General features: G+C 36.6%; 5 protein-coding genes and 1 pseudogene across 10 annotated transcripts; 5 read left to right on the top strand and 1 right to left on the bottom strand.

Moving 5' to 3' along the window:
* Positions 1-303: 303 nt before the first annotated feature.
* LOC137710279 (cullin-1) lies at positions 304-3,131 on the top strand. 2 transcript variants are annotated; one of them, XM_068449208.2, is made up of 3 exons: positions 304-530; positions 1,481-2,485; positions 2,882-3,131. In XM_068449208.2, exon 2 carries the CDS (start codon positions 1,489-1,491, stop codon positions 2,446-2,448), a length of 960 nt encoding a protein of 319 aa, XP_068305309.1. In that variant the 5' UTR covers positions 304-530; positions 1,481-1,488; the 3' UTR covers positions 2,449-2,485; positions 2,882-3,131. The 2 variants fall into 2 exon arrangements, with proteins under 2 accessions (XP_068305309.1, XP_088552025.1); XM_088695899.1 differs by having other exon boundaries at positions 1,458-2,485.
* Positions 3,132-3,534: 403 nt separating this feature from the next.
* On the top strand, positions 3,535-4,681 carry LOC137709951 (cullin-1). Its single transcript, XM_068448927.2, has one exon. It carries the CDS (start codon positions 3,670-3,672, stop codon positions 4,462-4,464), a length of 795 nt encoding a protein of 264 aa, XP_068305028.2. The 5' UTR covers positions 3,535-3,669; the 3' UTR covers positions 4,465-4,681.
* A 995-nt stretch (positions 4,682-5,676) lies between these two features.
* On the top strand, positions 5,677-8,149 carry LOC137710281 (RING-H2 finger protein ATL22-like). Its single transcript, XM_088695904.1, has 2 exons — positions 5,677-6,367; positions 7,824-8,149. Exons 1-2 carry the CDS (start codon positions 5,761-5,763, stop codon positions 8,003-8,005), a joined length of 789 nt encoding a protein of 262 aa, XP_088552030.1. The 5' UTR covers positions 5,677-5,760; the 3' UTR covers positions 8,006-8,149.
* A 1,755-nt stretch (positions 8,150-9,904) lies between these two features.
* On the top strand, positions 9,905-12,782 carry LOC137710280 (cullin-1). The gene is made up of 2 exons (XM_068449212.2): positions 9,905-10,192; positions 10,413-12,782. The coding sequence occupies exons 1-2, from the start codon at positions 10,177-10,179 to the stop codon at positions 12,512-12,514; spliced, it is 2,118 nt and encodes a 705-aa protein (XP_068305313.2). The 5' UTR covers positions 9,905-10,176; the 3' UTR covers positions 12,515-12,782.
* On the top strand, positions 12,551-13,915 carry LOC137709952 (cyclin-dependent kinase F-4 pseudogene; annotated as a pseudogene).
* An 84-nt stretch (positions 13,916-13,999) lies between these two features.
* LOC137710772 (uncharacterized) lies at positions 14,000-18,538 on the bottom strand. 5 transcript variants are annotated; one of them, XM_088695902.1, is made up of 11 exons: positions 18,274-18,523; positions 17,686-18,121; positions 16,950-17,009; positions 16,775-16,814; positions 16,450-16,628; positions 16,279-16,317; positions 16,043-16,129; positions 15,817-15,877; positions 15,111-15,235; positions 14,422-14,513; positions 14,000-14,337 (listed from the first exon to the last, which is right to left on the bottom strand). In XM_088695902.1, exons 2-11 carry the CDS (start codon positions 17,728-17,730, stop codon positions 14,223-14,225), a joined length of 843 nt encoding a protein of 280 aa, XP_088552028.1. In that variant the 5' UTR covers positions 17,731-18,121; positions 18,274-18,523; the 3' UTR covers positions 14,000-14,222. The 5 variants fall into 5 exon arrangements, with proteins under 5 accessions (XP_088552028.1, XP_088552027.1, XP_088552026.1 ...); XM_088695901.1 differs by having other exon boundaries at positions 14,422-14,528; positions 18,274-18,500; XM_088695900.1 differs by lacking the exon at positions 17,686-18,121 and having other exon boundaries at positions 14,422-14,528; positions 18,274-18,538.
* Between the last annotated feature and the right edge of the window lie 2,189 nt (positions 18,539-20,727).

Below are 20,727 nucleotides of genomic sequence, written 5' to 3'. Positions count from 1 at the left end.
ATATTTTTAAATTTTAAAAGCACTTTAAGTGCTTAAGCACCGGTTTGCACATAATTAGTGCTTCTTGTAGGAAGCAGTTCAAATATTTTTTCCAGAATTAACTTGCATTTTTATTAAGAATTATTTTTTAAAACATTTTTTATAAAAACGATTTTAATCATTTAAAAGAACTTTTCAAACGATTGTAACCCCCAATACATACACATACAAACAACGGGACTTAACTGAAACAAACAGAAAACCACGAGGACTTAATGGTAACAATGAAAAGCCCCAAATCCTAATTTCTCTGTATATTACAATGGGGGTTCGAGTCTTCACTAAAACCCTCCCTCCGCGTATCCTCTAGCTCCAGCTCTCATGCCGTTTGGCAATCTGCCTGCTATGAAATGAGCTTCCGGATTCGGCTTTTAGCTTCCCACTTGACTTACAGTTATCTCTTTAAATTACTTTTACCGTAGACCAATATTTTTACTAAACTGAAGAGAGAAGAAAGCAAACCTAAATTTTCACCGGCGAACCAGTTAAAGGTAAATTCCATTTTTCTTTGCTGCTTGTTCGTAATTTCTGTTCATTTAATTTTTTTAATTTTTAGTTATTTTGCTTTATTAATTTTTTAGGAATAACCGTCGTTGATAAAATTGAGTGAACAGAAATCAATTCGATTTTGGAACATCTATTTGGAAAGTAGAAAGTTAGAGAGAAGAGGATTGTTTGCTCAATTTCTGAAAGTATGGAATTCTCTAATTTCAAGATAAACACTTTTTCATAGAAGGATCAATACATAATACAAAGAAAGAAAAACCCAAAAATGTCGTGGTTAAGGTGTAATGAGGAGAATTGTAGGAAACTAGAGGGTTACAGATGCCGATTTCTGTATCGTAAAAATCTTTCCAAGTGTGCATCTTGTATTGCTACTGAGTTTAGTCCAGCACCCTTTTGAGTCTTAAAGTCAGCATCATCATCCGTTACATTCTGTATATGTCGAAAATCGAAATGGAGGGGAGCTTTCAGTTGGGTTCTGTTGTATGTATGCTGTTTATATTTCATGTTCATTAAGTTTCCCCCGGCTAGGTGTTCTTGCTTTATTTTAATAAGTCTCCCTCGTATCATCGAGGTTACAGGAAAAAGGAATGTTATTGGATTCAGAATTAACATGTTAGCTTGTGGTTGTTATGAATTTGATGTGCCTTATATAAACTTAACAGTGTAGGACATATGCATGAGTTTGGGCTCAGGTCAGTTATTGTTCTTAGTGCCTATTTGACGGCCATAAAATCTCATACTAGTTATTTACCATTAAACTTGTTTTCTCGCTAGTTTATTTTCTTTTATTGAAGAGTCTGATAGAAATTCCAAATTGTAAATTTTAGTCACTCAAGTTATCTAGCTTGATACAAAATCTCTATGTTTATGTCGTTTTTTTTTCTTTTTTTTTCTTTTTTTTTTTTAAATAGTTGGAGGATATTAATTTTTTCAGGGGCAACAATGGGTTACCAATTAATCGAGTGGGAGCAAGGCTGGGACTATATACAGCAGGGGATCGCAAAGATGAACAGGATTGTACAAGGATCATCAGAACCTCAGTTCACCTCAGAAGAATATATGAAGCTTTACACAACTATCTATAACATGTCTATTCAACAACCTCCTCATAATTATTCTCGGCAGCTTTATGAAAAGTATCGGGAGACAATTGAGGAATACATTTCTTCAACAGTGCTTCCCTCTTTACAGGAGAAGCATCATGAGTTTATGTTGCAGGAGTTTGTCAGAAGTTGGGGAAATTATAAAGTTATGTTTAGGTGGCTGTCACACTTCTTTCGTTTTTCTGATGACCACTGCATCACTCGGAATCAGACATCACTTCCTGGGCCGAATGAAGTTGCACTTAATTGCTTCCGTAATTTGGTTTATCAGAAGGTAAATGCTGATGTGAGATATTATGTACTTGGCCTTATTGATAAAGAACGCGAAGGAGAGAAAATTGACAGAGCACTACTGAAGAATGTGATAAATATATATGTTGAAATTGGAATGGGAGAATTGGATGTGTATGAAAAGGACTTCGAAGAATACATGCTCATTCAGACTCGCGAGTACTATTGCCACAAAACATCAAGTTGGATTTTGGAGTACTCTTATACGGATTACATGTTGAAGGCAGAAGAATGCTTGAGAAGGGAGAGGGATAGAGTTTCTTATTACCTGCTTCCAAGCAGTGAGAAGAAGCTAATGGAGACGGTGAAACATTGGTTGGTAGTGATTCATGCAAATCAACTGATTGAGAAGAAGCATTCTGAATCTGGATGTGCTTTGCTTACAATTGAAAATTTGGAGGAGCTTTCTGGGAGATTTATTGCTAGTGTGGCACTGGAACAGCAAGTTCCTGCTGAAGGTTCGACTATTGTTCAACAGGCTGAAGATGCTGCAATGATTGAGGAGTGAGATGAGTCGCACTACAACAATTGAACGATAAAAAATGGTAACAATGTGCAGTAATCATGAGTTTTACTTTTGGATATGCTGCGAATTATGTGCAGCTATTTTGAAATCCTTGAGATCGTTTGACCCACATTCTGATATGTCATATAATTAACTACCTTGGTGCCAATTGTGTCTTAGAACTGTTGCCCTTGTGGCATTAAAATGGATATATTTCTAACAATAGAACACATAGCTGAAAAATTCGATGCCGTTAACTTATGTCTTAGCTTTGCAAACCTGTATTCAAGCATCAAGTTGTAGTTAAAACTAATTAAATCTCATCCAAGCGTCAACGTTTAGGTTAAACTTATGCTTAGTTTGTGTACTTGTTCAAGGATTTTGTATTTTACAGAGAACTGATTTATAATTAATTGGTTTGATGTGTACAATACAGGTCTCCTGCTGAATCTGCAGGGTTCTTTTTAAGCATCATCTGGCTATCAGAATTTATGTTACTGAGGCCTCGTTTGGTCTCTAGGATTGGGTTGAAATGTATAACCGCACTAGACTGAATGTATGTTGAAGGACGAAATGAAAAATTTGTATTCAACTTGGAGGCAGAAGGTGGATTACTCATTGCCTCTACCTTTGTTGTATCTTGAATTTTATGAGTTATTCAATCCATTCCATTTCTAGGCACCAAACGAGCCCTAACTTTCTTACCGACCACTACTTCGACAACTCCAAACCCTAATTTGTGAAATATTACAAATTCTGCAACAATATCTAGGGTATGCTTCCACAAGTCACAATCATTCTTCCCATAAAATTAATTTATTGACTACAAATTATACTCGATAATTATAACTTCGAAGGATGAAAGTCAACATAGTTTACAAGAGGAAGATAATGACTTGTGAGAATGATAATCAAGCGGTATTTTAAACTAATTTAATTAACGTGAAGGTAGGTTCAAATTTGCGTGCAAAATGAACCCTAAACCCTAAACCCGATTGCTTAAACTTACAAGACATCCAATTCTTTATATCCAATTCACATATGTTTCAAAGAATTCCCCAGATTAAGTGGATTTAGCTTCCTCTGCGTCCGAGTTCTATCGCGACTTCTTTGATGGTATAGTTAAAGGCAAAGTTCCATGTTGATCATTTACGTTGCGTTCGTTGCCTAACAATGTTTCCGTTACAGTTGGATGTAATATATTGAATATTTCCATTCACAACAATGGCAACCAAAATAATGGAGTGGGCTGAAGGATGGATCTATATGCAGCAGGGAGTTACAAAGCTAAAGAGGATTTTAGAAGGATTACCGGAGACTCAGTTCACACCTGAAGAGTATATGATGCTTTACACAACTATCCATACATTGTGCATTCAAAAACCTCCTTACATACATCGGGAGACATTTGATGAATACATTACTTCAACTGTTTTGCCCTCTCGAAGAGAGAAGCAGAATGACATTTTATTGCAGGAATGTGTCAAACGTTGGGAAAACAATAAAATTATGGTTAGGTGGCTTGCGCGCTTCTTTCATTATCTTGATTGCTACTTCATCGCTCGGAAGTCACTTCCTCCACTACATCAAGTTGGGGTGAACTACTTACGTGATTTGCTTTACCAGGAGGTAAATGCGGATGTGAGAATTGCTGTAATTGGTCTTGTTGGAAAAGAACGCGAGGGGGAGGAAATCAACAGAAAACTATTGAAGAATGTGATAAATGTGTGTGTAGAAATTGGAATGGGAAAAATGGATCCTCATAGAGAGGACTTTGAAGAACACATGCTACGAGAAACTGGTGAATACTATTCTCGTAAAGCATCAAGTTGGATCACGGAGGACAGTTACGCGGATTACATGTCGAAAGTAGAGGAAAGCGTGAAAAGGGAGAAGGATCGAGTTTCTGATTACCTGCAATCGAGCAGTGAGAAGAAACTGGTGGAAAAAGTGCAACATGAGTTGGTGGTGGTTTATGCAACTCAACTGATCGAAAAGGAGCATTCTGCAGGTTCTTGATCTACTTCTTCGCCTCGAGATGATGATGTGGAGGATTTATTCTTGTGCTTTTGTGGCTTACTATGTGCAGTGATATGTATTGTCATTTTACTCGTTTGATCATGGTAAAGATTTGTGCTTATAACCAGTTTAACTCTTGGATTGCTGTAAATTATGTGGAACTCTTTCAATCAAAGGCATGAAAGTGAATAAAAGGGAAGATATTATGAAATTACACTTTGCACCCATCTTTCATCCGTTAACATCAAGTCAATGCTATTTCTTACACCGCACTTGATGAGTCTACGTTTTGCTTACATGAACGTTAGAATGATACCGCATCAGTCATTATTTATTTTTATCTATATCTCCAAGCTTGCGGTTTTCATCTAGCAAAAAAAAGAAAGTTCTTATTTGTTTTCCATGTGGCATTTGTTAATCAATTTGTCATCCACGTGACTCCATACAAGCAAAATATTGGCCAACTGGATGTCACATCTGAATACAATGTTAACTTGATGGTTACTAAGGTCATCTTCAACTCAAAGAACTAAATATAGTCATGTCTAGCATTGTAGCCCTACAAAAAATTATTTTTAAATAAACAGTGTTAAGCCATATTCATATATCGTCTCCAACCGAAGGGGCTAAACATAGCCCCCTCGATAATTTATTAGTTTTAACTTTATATTTTAAATTTATTGGTTAATTTAATTAAACTACCGTTTGATGCTTTCAAATCTAGCCGTTAAGTTTGAATCAATTATTGCAACTGAAAAGTTGAGTCACAGAAAAGTTGCGAAGAGGAGGGCTACATTTGGTTAGCTTAGTGCTCATTTGGCCAAATAATAGTCTGGTGGGCTCTATAGAATTATAGTCCAGTCATCGATTGAAGATGAGTTTTTTGACAAATCAGACTACCTTTTTTGCTTTAGACCTTTAGCCCTCTTCATTGAAGATGACCTAAACTAATAGATGACAATCTATCATAAATGAGAAGGAAAGTGGTAGGAAAACTGAAAAATCAACCCCAACAAACACTCATTGACCTAAAGTTTGTTTAAACTTACAAGTCACCCAATAATGCAATTAATCTGAGTTCTATAAGAAGCCTCATTGTCTGTGGGTGTTTCCAACTTGACCTAGTCTCCACGGTATCTTTTTATTTATTTATAATTATTATTTGGGTCAAGGTCTTCCACGGCGTCCACCTTAGCAGCTTGACTTTTTCATAGGCTTGGTCTTCCCAGTTTTTATTTTACCCTTGTTTCTATATATACATAACGCTCTGAGTGCAGAATTTCTCATTGCTAAGCTATGCATGCCTTCATCTTCTTCATCCTTTTCTCCACTGCCATCTTTCTTGAAACACAAGCATCCACTGAAAACTGCACAACTACTAAGTGCTCTCATGGCGAACCCGATATTCGGTTTCCTTTCCAAGTAAGAGGCCGGCGTCCCCATCACTGTGGTCTACCCGGTTTTGACATCGACTGCAGCAACAACGCTTCCAAAATTCACTTCCCATCTTATGGTGAACTGGGCATCAAATCCATCTCGTACGATGCCAGAAGACTCGATCTTCTCGATCCCAAGGGTTGCGTCCATGAAGTCTTTCTTAATCTCAATCTTTCCCTTACCCCGTTTCGATATTACTATGTTCTGAAAGAGTACTCGTATCTCAATTGTTCGGTTACGCTTTCACCTTCTTTCTCTCAAGTTCCATGCCTAAGTGGCTCCGGCTTTCATGTTTACACTGTGGAGCCTTCCATGGCTGTGCCAAACTTTTGCAGGGTTGTGAAAACTGTTCCTATTCCTTTCGAGTACAGTCCTTATCTTTCTGACAATAGCTTCGGTCTTGGGTTAACTTGGGGCTCAGTTGGGAATCAAGAAACAGGATGTTTCACCATGGCACATGTTAAAGGTAAATTCCATTTCCCTTTAATTTCTTCTCCTTTCTTTTCTTTTTCTTCTACTTTTTTTCAGTCAATTTCTTTTCCTTTAAAATGCTTTATTTATATTATGGACGAAATTTAAAGTGCAAATAAGAAGAATATTGTTTTAACTTGTAAAACCAGATATACCAACCATAAGGTACTTTTCTCATAGGGACTATGTAACTATTTGTAGAGAAAAAAGTTATTAAATCTAACCAGGTTGATGTTATATAATATTACGGTCTAGTAATATTCCTCTTGATAATAAATAAGAGGTCTTAAGTTTAAATTTCGAGAATGATAAGTTCACAACCAATTTATAGTGATGTATCAACTAAGTTGACCCGTAATAGGTAAAATAGCTTATAACTTGTGTGGATTATGTTTATACAAACTCTACAGTGAATAATAATAGGGGTGTACTATTCACACACCCTTATTTACTTCTCACACTCCCCTTATTAATTTATATTTTTTGATCGTCATCAATTGATTCGATCCGACGGTCGAAAATTAAGAGTGTGTGAAAAAATAAAAAGCTGTGTGTGTATCACACCCCTAAATAGTAAATGGAATTATCTGAACAACAGATGACTTAAGACTTAAGTTTTAGGAAAACAAAACTCGAATTGAGATGTTTAAAGGGCAAAACAAAGAAAGAAAAGTGTGGGGCGGTAGGGACTCGGGAGAATAATCTAATAGAAGATTCCAAACTGTGGAGCTTTGTCCCTCACTTGGAAAGTTATTTCATATATTGTCAAGAAAATACTCCATCTCCAACTTGTTACGTATTCCTTGGCTTTATGTGTTCAAATATAATTATCTTAAAGTGATTAGTCAATAAGTTAATTTTAATTTAATAAATAAACTAAGACTTAGAGCCGGCTAGTCAAACCAAAAAAATTTTCCATCCAATTGTTTAGCCCCCTCCAACTACCTTTATCACGATATGTATCATGTATTTAAAGAAATTGTGGTTCTTTTATAAAATTAATTGACAATATAAATAATAACTTAATTACTCATAAACACATACGAGATCTCTCTTTTTTCCGATGTAAGATTAATACTGTCAACAATATTACTCTTTATTCCAATCTAAATTGCATCTGTAGGCGTGACTTCTACTTAGCCCTGAAGCTTAGGACTTCCAAGTACTTTAGACAATCAAAAGCGATGATTAAATAAACTTTTTAATACACTATATTGCATTTTTTTTGGGTCATAAAAGCACTCCTTAGTGCTTTTTGGAGAAGTACTTAACATGTCCTGTATTTTTAGGAAAGGCACCAAACATATGTGTTTTTTCATGAAGCATTTGGATTCTTAGTAAAGATTTCAAAATGTATATAATAAAAGCGTACATAAGTAGAAGTGCCTCCTATAAAAGTTATTCTAGTGGGAGATATAGCCTCTCACACTTGTGGTTTTTTATGCGTGCAGTGGCGTGTATTGCCATTTTAATTTTGGTGCTGGCAGTGCTGGCAAGAATAAGCATGCATCGGTCCAACAAAACACAACGTCGGAGAGAAGGGGACGATCGAATTCAGGTTGAGAAACTACTCGGAGATTACAAAAGCCTTAAGCTTGAAAGGTGTGAAATAAGGCAACTCTACTCAGTCTGAAACAGTTTTGGTCGACATTAGAATCATGCTGAAGCACCATAAAATGCAAGTTATGAATGAAAAACTGTAACTTTTCAGATTTTTGATGCATCTTTTTTCACCTGTTTTAGTAGCAGTTTTTAATAATAATCCATGTTTGAAGCAGCGACCACATATTTGTACAGTTTGGGTAGTGGAATTACATTTTTTTGGATGAAAATGATGATTTATATTTAATAAAATAAAGGATTACAATCGAGACAGAGAAAACTTAGCTCTTGAAAATTGGTCGAGCTAGACTACACACCATGGCTTAAAGCAAAAGGAAGGAGCCAAGCCCCCGATAGAACGGCCCCTATCCCCTTAAAAACGCGAACCAAAAAAAAACACAATTTTTTCTTCAACCAACAAGAAAAAGAAAACCCAATTTGTAGTGTATAAATACGATTCATCTAACAATTACTTAGCGACCAATACAAGAAAAACAGGCTGTACATTTTCTATTAATGAACTTTTCCTTCATCGATTCAAAGCCAGACACAAAAGGTTTGACCCTCCTTAAGTCGACCAGTTTCTCTATATACTATGATGGAATTTAGAACTGCAGGAAATTGTCTTTTCATGTCAATATCAACACTTTAGTAATAATTTAATTATCAATATCCATATCATTTGGTTAATAAAATTTTATTTTGAAATTTAGTTTCCCGAGCATTACCCATATTGAAAACATAAGCATTTAATCGCTATTCCGTTAATACTTAGGCACCTAATTAACCACTAATTTGAGTACTCAAGGTTCCAATGTTTTAAGCAAGAAACCAAGGACAATCATTATTCTACCTTAAAAATAAAAAACACTAGTGAAATTCCTAAATATGATATCAAGAAGGAATTATCCAGATTGGTTAACTTTTTTGCTCTTTCTTTCTGCATATAGCACTCTAATTAAAGGAGAAGAAAATAGTGCCACATAATGGTTGTAAAACCACACTAATTAATTACTTAGCATTCCAATATTCCATATTCGAGCAGGGAAGAAATAAACGCCCGGAGTATGTAACAGTATTGACACACTACATCTGGTAGAGATTAAAAAGGTAAAGGCTACTTTTCTGTCTTGTTTTGCGATTTCACCAAAGTAAAGTTAAACTCTGCCGGCCGGCTACTCATATCTCAACACGTCGGCAAACCTTATCGGTGAGTAAATTACTACATGCATAATCAATCAAAAGTGGAGTTTTATCATAAAAGACATCGGTGTTAGTTAGAGTGGAATGAAGATATTTACTTAGTTACTCAAAGATGAGTAGGAACTCCTACTCAAAATTTCTAAAAATTGTTCATTGTCAATTTATAAAACTTTATGTTTATAATCAGAACCGTTCATATTATAAATCACCATATAAAAATGATCACTATAAAAAATTAATTAAAACTAAGACCGTTTAGTCATCAAACTATTTAAAAATAAATAAACAGTATTGGTAAAAGCATTATGAATCGTTTATATATTTGCTATAATAGATTGACTAAATGATTTTAGTTTTAATTTATTTTTTGCAGAGATAATCTTTATAAAGTGATTCATAGTATGAACAGTTTTGATCATAAGCACAAAACTCTGCGATTAAAACACTAAGAATTTTGAGTAGGGATTCTTACTCATCTTTGAGTAGCCAAGTATTTTTTTTTTTTTTTTTTTTGCCTTTTTACTTTTTCCTTTTAACTTTCTTTTGGGGTTTGAAAATAAAATTTACGTTTATGATGCAAAGATTAGTTTGCCACTTTTCCCTTCGATTTAACAGAAAAAATAAATGGAATCTAACAGCAGGGTGTCAATTGATTGTTTTTAAAAAGTTTACGTAGTTAATTAAATTTATTAGTTTAGGGGTCAATCTCCAATTAGCTAATCCTTCCGGGGTCAAATGGAATTTTACCCTAATGTGTTAATTCCGCTAAGGAGACACGGAAGACTTTCCCATTACTTCATTTCTCCTCCTCCGACTTTATGCTTCTTCTTCTTCGAGAGTACGGCGGATGGGCAGTGGATGAGCTAGCTCAGCTGTTGACTAAACTGAAGAGGATCGGCGGAGCTGCTCGGCCTATCTCCGATCATCTATTCGATTTTCCATTTCTTGGGTTTTCTTCTCCGCCGTCGTCAGCTCCTCCCTCACAATTCTCCGGCAGCTATGAGCGTGGTCTCAGGTACGCTTCTTTCCATGAATTCCATGAAATTAACTATTTACCACACAATTATTTTACTGGTATTGTTCTCTTATCAAATTTATCCACTCCATAAAAGATGAATTGTTGTACTAGCAAGCAAATCTGATATTATATTTCTGGTTCCACAAATAGTTCTGTCAATAATTCTGTTTCAAAGCTTTTAAATTTACCCCATTTCGCGTGTCGTTTGATTATATAGGTAGTCAATTTCGGCCACTTATCGAGTTGGATCAAGGATGGGAATATATATCGAGTATGTTTGCAAAATTAAAGAGGATTTTAGAAGGATTACCGGAGCCTCCGTTCAATCCCGTTGAATATATGACCCTTTACACAACTGTGTACAATATGTGTACCCAAAAGCCGCCTCACAATTACTCTCAACAGCTTTACGATAAGTATAGGGCGGCGTTGGAGGACTACGTAACCACGACTGTGCTGCCATCTGTAAATGAGAAACACGGCGAGCTTATGCTGCAAGAGCTTGTGAAAAGATGGACGAACTATAAAATTATGATTCGGTGGCTGTCAAACTGTTTTAATTTTCTTGATCGGTTTTTCATCCCTAGGAGATCCCTTCCTAGCCTGAATGATGTTGGAATTACCTGCTTCCGCGATTCGGTTTATCGAAAAGTACAAGTCAATGCTAGAGTTACTGTAATTGGTCTTATTGATAGTGAACGTGTGGGAGAGCAGATTGACAGAGCACTAGTGAAGAATGTGATAGATTTATTTGTTGGAATTGGAATGGGACGAATGGATGCATATGAAGAGGACTTTGAGGCGCACATGCTAAGACATGCTGGCGAATACTATTCTCGTAAAGCAGCAAGTTGGCTTTTGGAGGATTTCTGTCCTGATTTCTTAGTGAAGGCCGAAGAGTGCTTGAGAAGGGAGAGGGATAGAGTTTCTCATTACTTGCATTCAAGCAGTGAATCGAAGTTGGTGGAGAAAGTGCAACATGAGTTGTTTGAACCGCTTGCTGAAATATTAAAACAGAAAGTTAGTGTTGAAGTAAAATCGTTGGTCCAACAGGCTGAATATACTGCAAGTAACGAGGCTTCAGATAGATCTTCTGCCATGCTGGAACAGGTCCTTGTGACAAACATAATCGAGCTTCATGATAAGCATATGGCGTACTTTAATGATGGCTCAATCAAAAACCATGTCTTCCACAAAGCTCTGAGAGAGGCCTTTGATGTATTTTGCAATAAAGCTGTTTCCGGGTATTCAAGTGCTCAATTACTCGCATCATTCTGTGAAAATATCCTCAAAAAGGGTGGCAGCCAGAAGTTGAGTGATGAGGCCATTGAAGTTATGCTTGACAAGGTTGTTAAGTTTCTTACTTATATCAGTGACAAAGACCTTTTTGCAGAATTCTACAGGAAAAAGCTTGCCCGTCGGCTACTTTTTGATCCGAGTGCCGACAAGGAACATGAAAAAAGTGTTCTTACAAAGATGAAACAACAATGTGGTGGCCAGTTCACCTCGAAAATGGAGGGAATGGTCACAGATCTGACATTGGCTCGGGAAAATCAGACTAGCTTTGAGGAGTACCTTTGCAATAGCCCAAATGTAGATCCTGGTATTGATTTTACAGTCATCGTTCTTACAACTGGTTTCTGGCCCAGTTATAAAACATGTGATCTTAGCCTTCCTGCAGAGATGGTGAAATGTGTTGAAGTTTTCAAGGGATTCTATGAAAGAAAGACGAAATGCAGAAAAATTACATGGATTTACTCTTTGGGAACTTGCCACATTATTGGAAAGTTTGAGCTAAAAGAAATCGAATTGGTTGTGTCGACTTATCAGGGTGCTCTCCTACTGCTTTTCAATAGCATGTATAGGTTGAGCTATTCAGAAATTCTAAGTAAGTTAAACCTTACCCATGAGGCGGCTGTCAGGGTTCTTCATTCGCTTTCCTGTGCCAAGTACAAGATCCTTATTAAGGAGCCTGATACAAAAACTATATCACCAAATGACAGCTTTGAGTTCAACTCTAAGTTCACCGACAGAATGAGAAGAATTAAGATTCCTCTCCCACCAGTGGAGGAAAGGAAGGAGGTGATCCAAGATGTAGAGAAAGAAAGACGATATGCTATTGATGCAGCAATTGTGCGGATTATGAAGAGCCGGAAAGTTTTGGAACATCAACAATTAGTTACGGAGTGTGTTGAGCAGTTGAGACATAAGTTCAAGCCTGACATCAGAGCGATTAAGAAGCAGATTGAAGGTCTCATCATCCGTGACTACCTGGAGAGGGACAAGGAAGATCGTAACTTGTTTAAGTATCTTGCGTGATTCGAGTCTTTGACTCTTGATATAACTTGTTGGGATATGCTGGAAGCACAGGAAGATGAAGTGTGTAATGTGTGTGGAGAATTATGTTAATATTGTCGTCTAGGTCTAAAGCTTTAGGCTGAACCTCTGCTTGGTTTTCTATACTAAGAACAATGAATATGTATTTTACAGAGAGATTGTCTCTAATAATCGTCGAAGAGTAGGGATTTTCAACTCATCAGACATTTTGCAGACAACATATATAGCATTTTAGCTCACTCTTTTGTTCTTTGGGTTTCTTCGATTTCACTTTTCGTTCTTAGCTCTTTTACAGTCTGCATATCCAACTTGATGCATATTTCTGTCACATCTCAAGTAATTTGGTGCTTGTGGCTTGTGCACAAATTAGTGTAGTTTGAAATGTAATATTAGCCTTTAAGTTTTTAAATCAAATAGAATGTAGGGTGGGCCTACCAGTGTGTCGTGTTTTAATGTGTTTGTATAAATTGAAAGTATAGTCAGTACCTGATGAAAACTAACCGCACGATTTACTATGAATAGACAAGAGTAAAGGATCCTCAGGATTTAAGGCGCAGCACAAACCGACAGGTAAAATCATTGCAATCAAATATCTGATGGGAGAGATCAGTTCCTTTGAGCAGTGTCTAACACTACCGGAAGTTCAGTCCCTTTCCAAGCTCAAGCATCCCAGCATTGTCCAGTTGAAGAGTGTCTTCACCAAATACGAGCATTCCTTGTCTTCGTGTATATGCAGAGCAGTCTCCTTGATCGTATGATCAAAAGGCGAACCAAATTCACCGAGGATGAAGTTCAAAGCATCTGCTTTCAGATGTTTCATGGCCTGGATTATATGCACAGAAACGGCTATTTCCACGGTGATTTGAAGCCCACTAACGTCTTGGTTAACGTCTTGGTTAACAGATTACGTCACCACTCGCCCTTATCGAGCTCCTGAGGTATTGCTTCGGTCAGGCTTCTAGGGCCCAAAGGTTGATATGTGGGCAAGGGCGCCATCATGGCAGAGCTGCTTTCAAGATTTGCAGCGTCATTGGCAGTCCAACTTGGGAGACATGGCCAGAGGGAGAGCTTCTTGCCCAAAACTTGAACAATGAGTTTCCACAACTTCGCGGTGTTGGCCTATCTGCGATGATTCCTTCGGCAAGCAGATCCGCCATCCAGCTGATTTCTTCATTTCGTTCTTGGGACCCTTCCGCAAGGCCCGCTGCTGCTGAAGCGCTCAAGCCAAGCATCCCTTCTTCGTTGGCAACCACAGGATTCCACGCACCATCCCTTCCAGACAACACAATGCATCGAAATCTCTTATTTTCGTGTAGATTTGACACGACTAATGTTGTAGTTAATTGCTTTCAATTTCATTTAACGAGTCCCGTTGTTTTGTTTGGTTCAAATTTCATTATTCCAAACATATGCCAAATCAAATATCAACGACAAATTACTTGCAGGCTAATTTGAGAGAAAAGAAACTCAAAAACATAACACGAGGCTTTAATTTACAACTCAATCCGTACACATGATTGACCGAGAATCTTAGGCAAAGAAAAACAGAAATCCGAGAGGAAAAAATCTAAAATCCCCTATTTCTATTGACCTGATTATATTGAAACCGAATCGAGATACAGCAACCACTTAAGGGATATGATACTGGTATCTCTGTGGATAGAAGATGAAAAGAAAAAAGGGGTGAAATTCATACATCGGTCAAGATTAACGAAGATACAATCACAACATATGCCAGGAAAAAGAAAATGACTATCTGCATGTAGAACTTCGGATTTTCCCTCATGTTTGGAGATGTAACTGCCCTGTAAACAAAATCCGTACATTCTATTTGTTAAAGCCAGAATAAAGCATTAGTAAACAAATGAAACTGAACAAAACGTTGTTACCTAGCAATACGCTGAGAAAATCGATGAAAAGGTAAACTCTGAATGAAGACAATGCCTGGCCCAGTTAGAACAGCCGTTATCAGATTGTCGCTCTGTGATTTGGTCAACTGTTAGGAAAATTTGATTCTTGGAAATTGGAAATGGAAAGAAATAGCATGCTTAAGCTATGTAATTTCGGGAGCCGGAAAGCATGTTAGAAAGGGTTTTCAACATGGGGTGGAGCTCGAAGAATAAGTTCATTTGCACTCAAAGTGTCTTCTAATCATCCACTGGGGTTGAAATCAAAGTCTTCTTATGTGTCATGCCAATAAATGTGGACAGCAATATGTTATATGTAATGCAACTATACAAGGATGACGCTAATTTTGTTCAATGTGGTCCAAAGCACTTCCTGAATGTTTCATTCAGTTGCATTGGCAGCCCATAATTTAGATGCCAGGAAGAGCTCTGGACCTTTCCGATAGTCATGCTGTTCAAATCTGAATCCTTAAATGGGGGCATCCCGCAATAACCCTTAAGCGTAGAGATTTGAGTGCGCTGCAGTGCAACTAATAGCTTCGCCCAATCGAGATATTATAAAGTACATGGCAAACTTGCAAGTTTATGAACATGTAATAGAATGCCAACTATGTGTAGAAATAGAAGCACTCAAAAAAGAGTGCAAACGGAAAGAAACGGAAGCAACTTACACCAAACAGTGCTCTTCTCACGGTACCATTGAATTTGATTTGGATATTGACTGTTGCAGTTACAGCAGCTATACAAGACACATCAACAGATAATTCCTCTCCCACTTCAAGATTTTTCTGTACAACTGGCAAATGGAGAAACAAGAAAGGCATGCGATTAGTCTTAGGTTGATAATTCCTACCATAACTTAAGTAAGCCTTAATCCTAACTAATTTAGGGGCCCCTTGCTAACCATTTTGTTTTCAGTTTTTAGGTTTCATTATTCAAGTTTTCAGTTTTCAAAAAAGTGAAAACAAAAAAATGATATTGATAGCGCAATGATTATCAAATGGCACCTTATTTGTTTTCCAAAAAGAGGTAATCAGTCTTTTAACTTCATTCTCTCATGAAACAAAATAAACTATAGACAGGTTGGTTTGGAATTCAAGGCAATGGGTCAAGTAAAAAACAGAAAGGAAAAAGGAGACAAAAATGAGGGTAATCTGATTCGGAAAGTACATCAACACATCTGAATTGAGTTTTTAAACTAAGTAAGTGACTGAATAGATTATGGAAAACATGTGCAACATAGAAATAAACCACCGAGAATTGTAAAGCTTCAACAGGCATAAAATGCTTTCAATTTAAAGCAAGAAATAAAATTCTCCACAGAAATTTGGGCAGACCGAAAGTTTAAGATGCTGAACCTGAAATTTAAAAACTTACCAGATCCACCTCCAAGGATAAATGCAAGACCTTGGCCAGATAGCTTCTGTCTTAGAAATATCTGTAAAAGTATTATCACGGCTGTCAGAAAGATAAAGATAATACAAATGGCTTTGAGAAACAATTGAAGTGACAATTTGAAAAAGGAAAAGGGAAATTAGTTGATTGTAGGAGCAGTCTAAGCAAATTCAAGAGAAGTGATTCTGAAATGTCTCTAAAATCTCACCTCTGGACCAGGAATAACATTACGTGCCCTTTGGTCGAGTGTATTACTAACTTTCACATCATTCACAGAACAAAGGAATGCATCTGGCTACACAAATTGTAACGAACTCCATAAAATTCCAGTTGATTAAACTAATACGAAGTGATTGTAACAGAAAGCATGGAATATCTAAATTTGTTCAACGAAAACCAGGAGAATAACAGAAACCGATAGGACACAAGGAAAATTATATATACCTGGCACAAAATCTCTCCACCAAACATAGCCAAATCAATCTGTCAAAAGAAACAAAAATACAGACAACCGAAACAAAACTAAGTCATTTACCGTTGTTGGGGTCAAGAGGAATGCTAATTAATAAAAAAGTGCCTTATCCACATAAATTTGGCATGCTTAAAATCACCAACCGGGAGAACTCTCGCAAGAGAAGGTGCAGCAATTCCAACAAATCCATCACCTGGACCAGCATTACAGAAAACTATGCTACTGACTGTCTTCCCAAAAATCCACTGCCACATGCTTCCTTCATTTTCAGGAACAAATACATTTTCCATTTCCATTGACCCAGACATGAAGCACATTGAACCTAAAATTTATTTGTCAATCAGTTGCACATGCGATAGTGATAACAAATTACATTTTCTCTAAGGCCTTGCAAACTGGTCGGAGATTAGATGACTTCATTGTGACAACGCACCTCACAGAAAGAAAAAGCCCAGGCTTGCAACTTACCAGGCTTGGCTATAACCTTTTCTTCTGGCTTCAACATTATCTGATAAACCAAATGCAGAAGTTTGTAATTCTAGTGATGAAAAAGCAATCAGAAGATAAGGAGCAAATACAGACAGGAGATACACACACACACACACACACACACGATATGGGTTGGGATTCTCATAGCGTGTACCTGAACCAGTTGAGCTTCACCGCCCAAAATTTGAAAAGGTATCACGGCATCTTGTGGACTCTACGGTACATTATAGAAGATACAAACATCAGTAACTCTTAAGTTATTGCACAATCCAACTTCATACTTTCCCATTACAGTCGACAATTAAATATTTGCGGAACAAACCAGACACCATAAGCCAGTGTAATGACCATTAACATGAGATAAATACCAATACCCACCAATGACTAGACATTTCGATTCAAAGTGTATCATAGATTAACATGTATCAAATTAGTCTATACCCAAAATGGAAGTGAACAAAATCTTGCAAAAATGGAGAAAAAAATTGGTTTGTTGCACACAGAAAGGATTCTACTCAAAGTACTGCATTTGTCTGCCAATATATGTCCAAGTTGCAGCAAAAGTAGCAAACATATTAATAAGAAATAAAAATCACTAGAGAGTAGTCCATGTATAGTTTATACTTCCAATACAACACGTCGAACCTACATATACTTCTATATAAGTCAATAAACATTCACCGTTGCTTCTTAATAGTAGTGCTGGTGATACAAACAGAAATATGGACGGCTATAAAAGCCACTAATGAGTCGAGCCATCATCAAGTGGCTGAGTATCTCTGTTTGGAGAATGAAGTTATAGGTTAATGGTGGCACAATCAAACCACGAATTCAGCAGCTATCAGTTGTGCATCCCGACATGTTAATGCCGTAATGAAACTCTAAATCACCTTAATCTGAACCATTGAAGTTGGAATGTCGGTTTGAAGGATCATGCACGTGAGCCATACAGCCAAAGATCAAAACTTTTATCACAACAACATTTCCATGGAGTACATCCATGCCAATCTACCTTGTATAGCATCCAACTTATTGTCTACTTCATTCTTAACCCTTCTATATTTTCCAACTAAACCCGCTATCGGCGTACGCATAATTTCTTCCCCCGTATTACATAATTTGCATAAGCTAAAAGGCAGAGATGCAACTGTACACTACCTAAGCAAATCTTAAGCATTGAATTAAACCTTGCATCTAATTAAGCCAAATATAGCTGATAAACACAGATCATCTTAGCTAATCAGCAACACTACACTACTACCACGAATCAAAACCCTAACTTGAAGCAAAAACTTCAGATCAAAAATCCATTGCTTCATTCAGTCTCTGCAATTCAGTAATTAACTGATTAATCAACACAATAGATGCGGAAATTAACCAATTTTCTATATTATTTTCCAGACCTTTCTCGGCAACCAAACAGAAGACTATAAATTTTTTTTAATTAATGAATAAATTAATGAATAAAAGATGAGTACCTGGTAAACGTAAGGCTGAAAAGGCGTTGAGAAAAACGGAGCAGCCATGGGAGGATGATCAGAAGCTCTGAATTCGACGAAGATCAAACAGAATTGATGAAATCGGAACCTGCAATCTGGCGATTTCAACAACTACTCACCGCGCCATTTACCCACTCCTCTTTATTTTAATTTATATATTTTAATTTAATTTACGAACCAAACCAATTTTATTTCCATTTTTCCTCTCGTCTTTTATTTTTCTTTGTTTGTTTATACCCGGTTTAAATGGGTACAGTAATAAGAATATTTTATTTTATTTTATTTTATTTTTTTGGATAACGTAATAAGAATTCGTTAAATTGACTAAACTAACCTTTTCTTGGAAGTTTTGTTAGGCTCTTACGTGGAGGGATTTTACAGTTTTGCCTGTGGCAATTTTGTCAGTCTAAGTGAACAGAAGGCGCAGGCGTCGACGTATTTGACGTGGCGATGTCTTATTGGAAGCAATGACAAATCTCGACGTGTAGAGATGTTGTCAGTCATCCCAACTCTGAACTCCGTGTGGCAATAGCATGTGCTTAAAGCTCCTCAGGGCAGTTTTCTCTTTTGCTTTCTCATCCCTTCGAACCGCTGTCTTTCTGTCTTTTGCGATTCCGGCGACCAGAATCTCGGTTGGAGGTACAATAGTTTTTCTCAAGACTTAATTCATGCGTGTTATCAATGACGGATTCAGGTTCTAACATCGAGTTGTCCAATATGAAAGCTCTAATGAAAATAACATTGAAAATTTATACGATAAATTACCAACTTTTCATTCATAATCTTTGTACAAACAACATTACAAGCTACAAAAACTAATTTGTTCATGACGAAGTTTCATACTCTAAAAGCATGTCACGTGTCACGATAGTTTCATTGTTAAACAAGAAAAAGCAGATTGATGATGATTTGGAACTATCCAAAATCTGAGTTGAACTATCCGAAATATGATTGGAACTATTTAAAATTGGAGTTGAACTATTTGGAATAAGATTGTTTGAACTAATCGATGATGATTTTCAATTGTAATATCGTTACATACTTCTAATTTTTGCTCATATTAATTACACAAAACAAAAAACTATCAACTGATGAAGTCAGTGTTCTAAAAATCGGCCTAAGCATCTACCTAGGTAGCGTCTAGGTGCTTAGTTGTGGTGTTCCAATCCGATTCAGGCCAAACCGTTCAGAAAATCGAGGAGGATTTAGGCGATCGCTGGGCACTTTAGGTGGCTCCAACGGCTCTAGGCGGCAGTCTAGCCGGTGTGAGCGGCGTGGACATTTAGCAGCAGCATCAACCTGCCATCGAACAACCCACAACGGTTTGCTTTGCTTACTATAAATCTCAAAACGATGTACACTAGTGGTTTAGATATCAACTCATAGGGTCAGATTTCAAACTTAATGAAAGCCAAAATCAACCAAAGGCAGAAAAATCAAAGCCAACTCACCATTGACAGGCTGAGCTGCAGACTTTCGCGAGGAAGAAGAAGCCTCTGAACTCCTTCATTTTTTTTTCTAAGAGATGATGTCGTCTGGGTAGTTAGTAAAGTGAAACATATTTGGGGAAAAGTGAAGTGTGTTTGGTGTTTTACAATAAGCCTGTTTGGTGTTTATGTGGCATAAAATCCCTAATTCCTAGAATACTATTATTTTATAATTACAAGAAAAAATTAAAAATAAAAATTATTCCTAGAATCGTAATACCACGAAATCACAAATAAAACACATTTGTTAAAAAAATTATTCAAAAACTCATAATATTTTGTACGCACTATATTTTGCAATTAAATATATGTAACATATATTCTTTTTAGTTCTATATTTCTTAGATGAGTTATAAATGGTTTTTAGTATAATGATATAACCTAACTTTTATACAAAATATATTATTTTTTAAATATAAGTGTGCACTTATTTATTTTATATACAATAAATTTCCTTAAATCGCCTAGTCCGCCTAGGTCCTCGCCTAGACCCCGCTTTGGTGCCCAGGTGTTAGGCTCCAGCCCGTTACCCAACTAGCGCTTAGTATCTTTTAGAACCATGAATGAAGAAGCTAAAACTATATATATATATATATATAAACTAACAAACACATGATCCAAACAATATACAAAAAAAACATAACAAATTAACAACACCTATAATCTATTATGAATTTAAATTTTCAATCCAATACACATCAATTTTAACATCTTGTATGATTAATTTCGATAGGTGGAGGCATGGAGCAGCTAGTGGTGGTCTGGGGATTAACCGGGTGGGTTTAGAGGAAAAAGGGAATATGATTTGAGAATTATCCAATTTGAGAAAGTGAATGCAAAATTGATTGAGTAGATATCTCGGGTAGGAGGAAAGAGAATAGACATTTTTTTTAATTAAATAGGGTTTGCTTCACATAGCTTAATAAGAAGACTTGCTTTTAATTAT

This window comes from Pyrus communis, chromosome 6, assembly GCF_041283825.1.
Source record: "Pyrus communis isolate YQ-2024b chromosome 6, ASM4128382v1, whole genome shotgun sequence".
NCBI classification, from domain to species: domain Eukaryota; kingdom Viridiplantae; phylum Streptophyta; class Magnoliopsida; order Rosales; family Rosaceae; genus Pyrus; species Pyrus communis.
Note: the sequence above shows the minus strand (reverse complement) of the source record. Positions and strands in the feature narration are given on the sequence as shown.